This window comes from Pristis pectinata, chromosome 13, assembly GCF_009764475.1.
Source record: "Pristis pectinata isolate sPriPec2 chromosome 13, sPriPec2.1.pri, whole genome shotgun sequence".
Lineage (NCBI taxonomy): Eukaryota > Metazoa > Chordata > Chondrichthyes > Rhinopristiformes > Pristidae > Pristis > Pristis pectinata.
Window position 1 is genome coordinate 16,303,092 of NC_067417.1, and position 12,074 is coordinate 16,315,165.

At 42.2% G+C, this 12,074-nt stretch overlaps 1 protein-coding gene across 5 annotated transcripts in view; it reads right to left on the bottom strand.

Annotated features, from left to right (window-relative positions):
• si:dkey-246g23.2 (solute carrier family 66 member 2) overlaps nt 1-8,804 on the bottom strand; it is a 48,914-nt gene extending 40,110 nt beyond the window's left edge. For 2 of the 5 annotated variants that reach the window (XM_052028143.1, XM_052028139.1), the window contains exons 1-3: nt 8,566-8,706; nt 7,747-8,130; nt 2,547-2,680 (exon numbers count right to left, since the gene is read on the bottom strand). In XM_052028143.1, coding sequence (XP_051884103.1) covers nt 2,547-2,680; nt 7,747-7,943 — 331 coding nt within the window. In that variant the 5' untranslated portion in view covers nt 7,944-8,130; nt 8,566-8,706. Of the gene's footprint in view, nt 1-2,546; nt 2,681-7,746; nt 8,131-8,396; nt 8,445-8,466 lie in introns of those variants that run through there. The other 3 variants (XM_052028140.1, XM_052028142.1, XM_052028141.1) reach the window with 3 other exon arrangements.
• Nucleotides 8,805-12,074: the final 3,270 nt, after the last annotated feature.

Genomic DNA, 12,074 nt, shown 5'->3' on the forward strand with positions numbered 1-12,074 from the left:
TCAGAATACACCAGCAGCTTTTCTGGCAGCATCCTAGGGGAACATTTCTATTGTATACAATCCCACATAGTTTACCGCGTTAGCATCAGGAACACCACACAACCAGATGCTCATTATAAATTCTTATTTCATGCAGGGTTGTAGGGAAACTTACTAGCATGAATTTCATATTTAATGAAATCTGATGTAGTTGCCTGCAAAATGATCAGAATGGCACATGCAATAAAAGTTTGGGGGAAATAGCATGACATTGTAGAATTGTTATGACATAGGCGGCTATTCAGTCCATCTGGTCACAACAGCTCCCTTTAAAACAATCCATTTAGTCCCACTGCCCTATTCTTTCTCCCCACTCCCCTATTCTTTCCCCAAAGCCTTGTAAATCATTTTCTGTCAAGTACCTATCCAATTTCCTTTTCAAAGCCCTGGGTGAATGTTTCCATCACCTTACATACACTGACTTCCAGATCATTACCACTGTCTGCATAAAAGATTTCTTTTCATTTACATGCTCCTTTTCTCTTTTACCCTTCACTTTAAACCTGTGTTCCCTGATCCATGAACGACCCATTAATAGGAACAGCTTCTCTCATCTGTCCAATCACTGGAGCTTAACCCATAAAAATAGATAACAGCATGGATTAGCATACTCGCCTTTCATTCTGCATGAACATTGCTGAAGGGATAGCTTTAGTTTTCAATCCCTCTCCACTTAAAGTGGTTCTAACTCATAACAGATGTCTATTTGAAAGTGCTTTTGGAACAATTTTGATGGCATTCAAACAGATGTCCTCTCCATCATAAAGGATACTTAGTTTCATCTCCACTGCAATGCCTAGCTCCATTCCTGCCTCAGTCTATCATCTGCTGAACCCTTCATCCATGCCTATGACACCTCCCAACTAGACTATTCCAAAACGGTCTTGCCTCGACTCTAACCTTGCATAAACTTGGGCTCATTCAATACTCTGCAGTTTCACCCATTTTTAATAATGAGATCTTTATTAGTCACATGTACATCGAAACACACAGTGAAATGCATCTTTTGCGTAGAGTGTTCTAGGGGCAGCCCGCAAGTGTCGCCACACTTCAGGCGCCAACATAGCATGCCCGCAACTTCCTAACCCGTACGTCTCTAGAATGTGGGAGGAAATCAGAGCACCCGGAGGAAACCTGTGCAGACACGGGGAGAACATACAAACTCCTTACAGACAGCTGCCGGAATTAAACCTGGGTCGCTTTTGATGTAAAGCATTATGCTAACCACTACACTACCATGCCTGCCCACTTCTACACTTGGTCTAGCCTGTCAACACCTCAAATTTAGAGTTATCTTCCATATGCTCAAACCCTTCCATGGCCTCATCCTCCATGTGTCTGTAATCTCCTTCAACTCTATACAAGAATAAGGCTCATGGGATTACAGGCTACAGAAAAGATTGAGATTTGATTAACAAATGGAAAATATAAATAAACGAGTATTTTTCAAGGTGACTATCTCATTATTGCAACATATTATCAGTGTTTGGGCCTTAATTATTTACAATTCATCGCAAAGCTTGATGGAAATGAAACAATGGGGTGGATGTAAAGAGATTGCAAATGATATAGATTAGTTAAGGGTTTGGGCAATAAAGTGATATATGAAATAATGTGAGGAAGTGTGAAATTGCCCAGTGATAGGAACAATGAAAAAATAGCATATTTTTTAAGTTGAGAAATTCGTGAATATTGGTTTTGAATGAAATGTAATGTCTTTGTAACTGACTCACAGAAAATTAACACATACTGTACATAAGCAAGAAAATAAGAAATAAAACTGTATTTTAATCTTTTTGCAAGATGCTTGGAGTATAAGAGTAAGGAGGACTTGCTGAAATTGTACAGGAATTTGGTGAAACTATTCCTAGAAGTTTGCGCATGTTGGTTTTCTTGTGCAAGGAACGATAGGTAAACTGGATTACTCCTGAAATGGGATGGGTGTCCTATGAGGTGAAAAAGAGTGAAATAGCACTTTATTCATAAATATTTGGCATTCTCAATCCTAAGGGGCTGTAGATGCTGAGGCGGTGAGTATTTTACTTGCAGATTTTAAGTCATCAGAGGACTCAAGAGAATTGGTCATAGAGCAGGAAAATGGAGTTCAACAATGATCTTTTAGAATGACAGAGCAAACTTGAAGAGCTACGTGGCTTACTCCTCCTTATATTTCTTAAGTTCTTAACTCACCAAGCTCTCTATATAGCTCCAATTCTGGCCTTTCATAGGTTTCTGATTTCTGTCAGACCATTCTTAGTTACTGTGCCTTTGTCTGCCTAAGTTCTATGTTCTGCAATTCCTTCCAAAAAGCCTCTACTGTAATTTCCTCATGATATTCCACAAAATCCATCACTTTGTCCTATAATTGATTTATAAAACAAACTGATTTTATACTGTTTCAACAAGTTCATGAAAAAGTGTAACAGCTTCTCTTCATTGGAGACTAAAATGACAGCCATTTATTACATAATTATGAGAGATATTATTATCAACATGAGAGTACAGACCGGTGAAAAGGTGTCTACTGGTGTTCATCCTGGAAGACTGCTGTACATCACAGCACAAGTGCAACAAGGCCAGCATGGTGATTATCAAGACAATGCTTTGCCATACGAGGGTCACTTCAAAATGCCTTCCAAACCTGCAGTAACAAATGTGATATGATCAGTAATTTTCAGCTATTAGAAAATGTTTTACCAAAATATAAATGCAAAAATGATCTCTATTGGCCTATTTAATTTATCCAGTGACAAGCTGACAATAAAAATATATACCTTGGGCTTAATCTCTCTCTCTTTCTCACAGTTCCTCAGGGTTAAGGATAATTTGCTTCCACTCCAGTTCAGGTGGCTGATATGGCCAATGTGAGATTTACAAACTCTGCCAGACGTGGATCAAGAGGTGCTAATTGTGTGGATTCAAGGGGATTCTTTGCAAATTTCAATGCTTTGCTGAATTAGCCAACCTAAACCACAATGTTATGGTGCAAGGGCAGACTAAAGACTCATTGATGTGAAAATCAAATGTCTAGCAGGTTCCTGGTTGATTGCTATTCAATAATTTAATAAAATTGCTTCCTACCAAAGACAATAGGCCTTGGTCGATGTACTTCCTGTGGCTGGAGAGCTACTATAAGTTACTGTTAAAGCATATCTATTTCAGTCACTTTAACAAATACCAGAGGTTACTCAGCAACATGTAAACCACATTCTACCAAGGAGACAAAACTTTCCAGAGAGGAGAATGATAAAGATAAATGATAAAATGATAATGATAAAGAAAGTAAAAATTGTCTTTAAAACATTGCTAATATAGATGCCCCCTTTTCTTAAATAAAGCACTGCAGCAAGTTGTAAAGCTCATTTTTTTCTCTTTTTCTGTCATGTTAAACAATAACAACATACTACTATCCCATTACAGTTAAGTTTTATGTAATAGAAACATTGCTATTACAAGGAAAAAAGGTGATTAGAGAAATGAAAAGTCGCTTCACATAACTAATTACGCTGTTTCTTCACAATACAAAGAAGTCCCTCTGTTAAGCCCCCTCCAAGAACATACTGTGAAAAAGATTGTAAACTGGCTTCTGGCTTTATATGTAGAATGGATAAGTGTTTAATACTTCAATTTTTTCAAATACTCTTGTTTTCAAAAAATGATTGAATAGTTTAATAATAGTTTGAATAGGATTAGATACCACTGTACTTATTTGGTTGTGTGTGTGACTAAAGCCAGCAGTAAGGCTGATTGAACAGGTCTCCCATTGTAATTTTGAGATTAGTAGCTGCAGTACTAACCCCAGACTATGATAATCCATTTATACTAGAGAGTTCTACATATGCATTAAGATCCATACCAGAAGTTGAATATTAATAATTAGAAGTTGTAGACAGCAATAACCACATTATCCACATATTTCAATGAACCAAGGATAGACTTAAAAGGTCATCGAGTCACACAGCATTGAGACAGAACCTTTGGCCCAGTGAGTCCAACCGATCATCAAGCACCCATTCATACTAATCCTACATTAATTCCATTTTATCCTCCTCATATTTCCATCAACTTCCCCCAGCTTCACCACTCACCTACACACTAGGGGTAATTTGGAGTAGTCAATGATCCCCACATGTCTCTGAGGTGTGGAAGGAAACCGGAACACCCACAGGAAACTCATGCAATTAGAGATAGAACATGCAGGCTCCACACAGACAGCACCAGAGGTCAGAATTGAACCCAAAGAAAGCCAAAAGGCACTGTATTGTTATTAATTTAAGAACACAAGAGCATAAGAAATAGGAGAACAAGAGGGCCATCCAGTCATTCACCATCTCAGTGCCATGTTCCAGCACTGGGGAGACACAGTGGTGTTAGCTAGTTGAGCTGCTGCCTCACAACTCTAGCAACCTAATCTCTTTTGCTGTCTGTGTGCAGTTTTCACATTCTCCCTGTGACCAAGTGTGTTTTCTCTTGGTGCTCCCGTGTCTTTCCATATCCCAAGGATGTGTAGTTTAGTAGGTTAATTGGCCAATGTAAATTGCCCCTAGTGTGTAGGTGACTGGGAGTTGACGGAAATATGGGGAGAATTAAATCAGTTTAGTGTAGCATTAATGTGAATGGATGCTTGCTGGTAGGAGTGAACTTGGCAGGTCAAAGGATCTCTTTTCATGTTGAATGACTTTATAAATCTTGATTCCCCTGAAATGCAGGCATCTATTGATCCCTGTTTGAATGAACACAACGAATTAGCTTCCACAGTCCTCGGAGCTACAAAATTTCAAAAGGTCATCACCTTAATCTGAAACGGCCTATCCCTTTTTCTTGAACTGTGTTCATGCATCTAGACTCTTCAGTTATGGGGACACATCCTCAATCTATCTAGCCTGTATCTGTGTGGGTTTCCTCCGGGTGCTCCGGTTTCCTCCCACATTCCAAAGACGTACAGGTTAGGAGCTGTGGGCATGCTATGTTGACGTAGGAAAAGTGGCGACACTTGCGGGCTGCCCCCAGCACATTCTCAGTAACACAAAAAGATGCATTTCATTGTGTGTTTTGATGTACATGTGACTAATAAAAATCTTATCTACATCTAGCCTGACAAACACTTGAAGGATTTTGTACTTTTTGATGAGATTGTCTCTCATTCTTCTAAACTGTGGAAAATACAGTCCCAGTCCACTTAATCTTTCTTCTTATGGCAAACCCGCCATCCCTGGAACTAATCTGTGAATCTTGTTGCATTCCGTCTAAGGCAAGTACATCCTTTTGAGAGAAAGAGACTAAAATTTTGGTAATATTCCAGGTGCAATCTCACCAAAGTCCTAAATAACTGCAATATGCCTTCTTCATTCCTTTAATCAAGCCCTCTCATTATAAAGGTTAACATACTATTAGTCCTCCTCATTGCTTTCTGCACCTGCATGTTGGCCTTCAGTGACATGTACATGTATATCCAACTGCCTGTGAATATCAACACAGCATCCATCATTAAAGATCCTCACCATCTGGGACATGCCCTCTATGCGTTACTACCATCAGGGAGGAGGTACAGGAGCCTGAAGACCCACATTCAACGTTTTAGGAACAGCTTCTTCCCCTCCGCCATCAAATTTCTGAACAGTTCATGAACCCATGATCACTACCTCGTTATTCCTCTTTTGCACTATTTATTTATTTTTGTAACTTATAGTAATTTTTAGGTCTTGCACTGTACTACTGCCGCAAAACGTCAAATTTCACAACATATGTCAGTGATAATAAACCTGATTCTGATACCCAGTCTCCACCATTTAACTCTTCACCAGAGTGGAATGACCTCACATTTTTCTACATTCTATTTAGCCCCAAATTTAGCTCCTTAGCCATTTCTTTTTATATAAATTGTGAAAAGTTGGGGCCCAAACACTGATTCCTGTGGTACCCCACCAGTTACTGCTGAACAAACTGAGAAGGATGCATTTATTCACACACGTTGTGTTGCCCAATAAATCTGAACTAGTAATTGAATTTAAATCCAGCAGTGGCCAACTCTTGAGATTGTTAGTCCTCGTCTCCAAATGACTAACCCAATAATTTAATCACTACTCCATCACAGTATTGTTTGACCTTTTACTAGAGTTAAATGCCAGTATAACAGTGATAATGCATTCTGCAGGGAATCTAATACTTCGGGGCATTTACAATGCACTTTTAGTATGATGCATTAAAATATGCATTATAAATGCATATTTTAAAATATGCATTATAAATTCTACCTGTAAGTATATCCAATTTTGATGCCAACTAAGTTTTCAAAAAGTAAGAGCTTTAGATGAACAAAAGGAACAGAAGGTAGTATAAGTCGTGAGGAAAATAAGCAGGAACCCAACATCTTCAGCCTTGAAGTGAAACAAATGCGACAAGACCCTATTGCATACAAGGTATCAAATTGTGCAGCAAAATATATCCAGGAACATGGCTAAGGTAATCCCATGAAGTAAACATGTGCAAGTGGATCAATGTCAGAATATTTTTCAGCAAGGGTAAGTGACACATGAAATTATGTTTTAGAAAGGGTAAGCAGAATCAAAGCTGGGCATTATGTAAAATGGTGTGCATAAAACAATAACGTTTTGTCTTAAAGCAAAAAGCAGTGGGAGTACTCAAAGGTCAGGCAGCAATTTTAGAGAAAAAGGGGGAGCTGAGAGCGAGAGGAATCAAGTGAAGGGGAGGCTGAGAGAGGCAGTAATGTAAGGGGAGACAGTAGTAGGGAGGAGGACAAACAGGGAAAGGTTCAGTTTAGAAGTCTAGGAAGAGGATGTGGGCAGGATCCTGTGTGTGTGTGTGTGTGTGTGTGTGTGTGTATACTGTTTGCTAAGTCTGTGCACCCAAATCCAGTGTCCAATTGTCTTGGACCTCTAACTGTGGACCAAGACATCATTTTATCAAGCTCCTTTGGTAATGAAGGCAACAGCCACCCACATTAAAAATAATTATGCACAATAATTCATTCCTCAGAAATGGAAGCAAATCATCCTCGACTCTCAAAGAGAGCGTCACCAGTGATTCCATAGCGATCCAGCCCATCTCCCTCCAGAGATACTGCCTCATCTGCTGAGTATTTCCAGCACATTATTTTTGTTCAGATTTCCAGCATCTGCAATGTTTTTATTTTGGATTAGGGTTTGGTTTTGTTCTGACACAGGGAAGGAGTTCACATCTGGGGTAGAGACACAAGAGACTGCAGATGCTGGAATCTAGAGCTAAAAAACAAACTGCTGGAGGAACTCAGCAGGTCAGGTAGCATCCAGATGAAGGGTCTCGACCTGAAACACTAACTGTCCATTACCCTCTAAGACACTGCCTAACTTGCTGAGTTCCTCCAGCAGTTTGTTTTTTCTTGACATCTGGGATCAATCAGCCATGATCATATTGATTGGCAGGGCAGGCTTGAGGGGCCAGGTGGCCTATTCCTGCTCCTATTTTCTTGTGCTCTTCTTGTGTTAAATGGTCCAAAAGACTTTCCTGATCTGAAATTATTTTGTGATCACTCCTGCTTATCCTTTATGATGCAAAGACTCACCAAGCATTCCATACAAGTTGCCAGCAATGCATTTGAAGAACTCCAGTGGGATCAGGGTGGCGACGGGAAAGTAAAGCGTGTCCTGTACAGTGCAGGGAAACGGGAGCATTTAGGAATAAGTGGAGTCGAGTTAAGCGGGCACTCACCAGAAGAAGAGGCGAAGGATATTCGCCACCAGCAGCACCAGGCACACATGAGTGGAGAAGCCCTCCGTATTGCCACTTTTTTGGATCTCGCGGTATTGTGGGACGTAGGGAGCTGCCCCCCCGAACACCATGAAGAAGGTCGCGACCCAGGACAGGAAAGACCAGGCGAAGTAACTCTGGGGCTCAGCATCAGCCATTGGCACACTCACAGAAACTTATTGCTAAATGCAGTCAATGCCAAACTGCTGGAATTTAGTGTTTGTTACACACGGAGCAGGACACAAGGATTGGGCATCATGATCGGGCAGGGGACTCTCATAAAGGCACGGGTGCTTTCTGAAACTCCTTTCAGCCCTCTGTATCAGGAAGTTTCGGTGCTGCTTCCTGGTGATTAAAAAAAACAGGAATTAAATCATATCTGCAACGTAATTTCTTCAAGTGTTTTTTTTCTGCATTTTATTTCGCAGTGGAATTAGTTTAAAATGAGATACCTTCTCCCCCCCCCCCCCCCATCCGAACATTGTCTGGTTCATTAATAGGGAGCTGCGATGGTTTTTGTCTCGCAGTTAAACATTAGGAGGGATTTGCAAAGTCCGACGTTACGTCTGGTCGCCAGGCGAATGGGCAGCCTGCAGAAGGCTCCACCTTACCTTAAACCCCGATCGGAACCCCCTTAACAACATAAGCTGAATACTGGCATGTGTACCAAGCTAACCTTACCCTGCTGGGACGTATCCCGGAAACTATTTCAGCCTTAAACCGTGCATAGAACGCACTTCCTGCGGAATGGTAACACAATATTGCTGGCAGCACACATACCCATCTCCTCGGGGTCACTGTTACTGCAAACCCTTCATATCTGCTGCCAGTCTCGGTGACAACTCAATATGCGGAAATTCACGACAGACTGTCATTGGGCGTTTTCACGTTGTCCTCACCTTAATGTACATAAATGTTCTCAGTATGTTTTAGGTCGAGATACCCACTGTCAAGCACGATTCTGGGCATACTGGCGTCACATTGTTTATATTTGCAGAGAACATATAACACAGGAGCAGCCCAGTTGGCCCACCCAGCGCATGTTTGCGTTGATGCTCCCCAGCAACAGCGTCCTCCTATTTGAATTACCAGCGTAACCAGTCCCTTTCTGCTTACTCTGCTTATTGAGTTATTCATCTCAGCCACTCCCTGCGCACATACCATATTTTCAAAACTCTCACACACACAAAATTCATGAAGTTTCTTACTCATATTTCTTGATGATATCGAAAGACATTTGGCCCATCGAGTCTATGCTGGCTCTCAGAACAATCCCATTCCCCTCTTATTTCCCTGTTGTCTACTCACACATGCCTACTAACACCTCTCTGATTCTACCGGCCGCCTTTACACCAGGGATAGAAATATAGAAAAACTACAGCACAATTCAGGCCCTTCAGCCCACAAAGCTGTGCCGAACATGTCCCTACCATAGAAATTATTAGGCTTACCCATAGCCCTCTATTTTACACAGCTCCATGTACCTATCTAACAGTCTCTTTAAAGACCCTATCGTATCCACCTCCACCACTGTTTCCGGCAGCCCATTCCATGCACTCACCACTCGCTGAGTAAAAAACTTACCCCTGACATCTCCTCTATATCTACTCCCCAGCACCTTAAACCTATGTCCTCTTGTGGCCACCATTTCAGCCCTGGGGAAAAGCCTCTGACTATCTACCCGATCAATGCCTCTCATCATCTTATACACCTCTATCAGGTCCCCCCTCATCCTCTGTCTCTCCAAGGAGAAAAGGCCAAGTTCCCTCAGCCTGCTTCCATAAGGCATGCTCTGCATTCCAGGCAGCATCCTTGTAAATCTCCTCTGTACCCTCTCTATGGCTTCCACATCTTTCCTGTAGTGAGGCGACCAGAACTGAGCACAATACTCCAAGTGGGGTCTGACCAGGGACCTATATAGCTGCAACAATACCTCTCGGCTCCTAAATTCAATTCCCCGATTGATGAAGGACAATACACCGTATGCCTTCTTAACCACAGAGTCAACCTGCACAGCCGCTTTGAGCGTCCTATGGACTCGGACCCCAAGATCCCTCTGATCCTCCACACTGCCAAGAGTCCTACCATTAATACTATATTCCGCCAACATATTTGACCTACCAAAATGAACCACATCACACTTATCTGGGTTGAACTGCATCTGCCACTTCTCAGCCCAACTTTGCATCCTATCTATGTCCCTCTGTAACCTCTGACAGCCCCCCAACCTTCGTGTCATCTGCAAACTTACTAACCCACCCCTCCACTTCCTCATCCAGGTCATTTATAAAAGTCACAAAGAGTAGGGTCCTAATACAGACCCTGAGGTACATCACTGGTCACCGACCTCCACTCAGAATATGACCCTTCAACAACCACTCTTTGCCTTCTGTGGACCAGCCAGTTCTGGATCCACACTGCAATGTTCCCTTGGATCCCCTGTCTCCTCACCTTCTCCATAAGCCTTGCATGGGGTACCTTATCAAACGCCTTGCTGAAATCCATATACACTACATCTACTGCTCTCCCTTCATCGATGTGCTTAGTCACATCCTCAAAAAATTCAATCAGGCTTGTAAGGCAGACCTGCCTTGACAAAGCATGCTGACTATTCCTAATCATAATTATACTCTCCAAATGTTCATAAATCCTGCCTCTCAGGATCTTCTCCATCAGCTTACCAACCACTGAGGTAAGACTCACTGGTCTATAATTCCCTGGGCGATCCCTACTCCCCTTCTTGAATAAGGGAACAACATCCGCAACCCTCCAATCTTCCGGAACCTCTCCCGTCTCCATCGACGACGCAAAGATCATTGTCAGAGGCTCCGCAATCTCCTCCCTCACCTCCCACAGCAACCTGGGGTACATCCCATCCCGGTCCCGGCGACTTATCTAACTTGATGCTTTCCAAAAGTTTCAGCACCACCTCTTTTCTAATATCTACATGCTCAAGCCTTTCAGGCTGCTGCATGTCCCCACTACAATCCCCTAGATCCTTTCCCATAGTGAATACTGATGTAAAGTATTCATTAAGTACCTCCGCTTTTTCTTCCGGATCCATACACACTTTCCCACTGCTGCACTTGATAGGCCCTATTCTTTCGCATCTCATCTTCTTCCTCTTCACATACTTGTAGAACACCTTGGGATTTTCCTTAATGCTGCCCACCAAGGCCTTCTCATGTCCCCTTCTGGTTTTCCTAAACTCTTTCTTAAGTTCCTTCCTTTTAGCCTTGTAGTCTTCCAGATCTCTAACATTACCTAGCTCTCTGTACCTTTGGTATGCTTTTTTCTTTTTGACTAGATTTATTATAGCCTTCGTACACTACGGTTCCTGTATCCTCTCGTGACTGCCGTCTCATCAGAACATGTCTATGTGGAACTCCACACAAATACCCCTTGAATATTTGCCACATATCTTCCGTACTTTTCTGCTCCCAATTTAATCTTCCAATTTCCTGCCTGAGAGCCTCATAATTTCCTTTATTCCAAGTAAACGCCTTTCTAGTCTGTCTGTTCCTATCTCTCTCCAGTGCTAACGTAAAGGAGATAGAATTATGATCACTATCACCAAAATGTTCACCCACTGGGAGATCTGACACCGGACCAGGTTCATTCCCAATATCAAATCAAGCACAAGCCTCTCCTCTTGTAGGTCTATCTACATACTGTGTCAAGAACCCTTCCTGAACACACCTAACAAACTCCACCCATCTAAACCCCTCACTGTCTGGAGATGCCAGTCGATGTTGGGAAATTAAAATCCCCCAGCACAACAACTCTGTTATTCTCACACCTTTCTAGGATCTGCTTCCCTATCTGCTCCTCAATAACCCTGTCACTATTGTGTGGCCGATAAAAAACACCCAGCACTGTTATCGACTCCTTCCTATTCCTAACCTCCACCACAGCGACTCTGTAGACAATCCCTCCACAACGTCCACCTTTTCTGGGGGGGGAGGGTGGGGGAGGGGTGGGGAATGCAAACTCCACACACAAACATGGAGCACCGGAGGTCAGAATCGAACCTGTGACACTGGACCGCTGCCTGACCTGCACCACCACCAGCCACATGAGAAGTGGCATCACTTACTTGATTTCTTGATTTGTTGAATGATTGGCAATGCATTCAACAACAACAACTTCCATTCACATTACTAAAATATCCAAAAGGGCTTCACAGGAATATTACGCAATGTAAAAGAAAATGACACAGAAGGGAGAGATTGGTCAGGGGTAAGAAAAAAATCCTCCTTATTAGGAGGATAGAGAAGGGATTCCCAGTT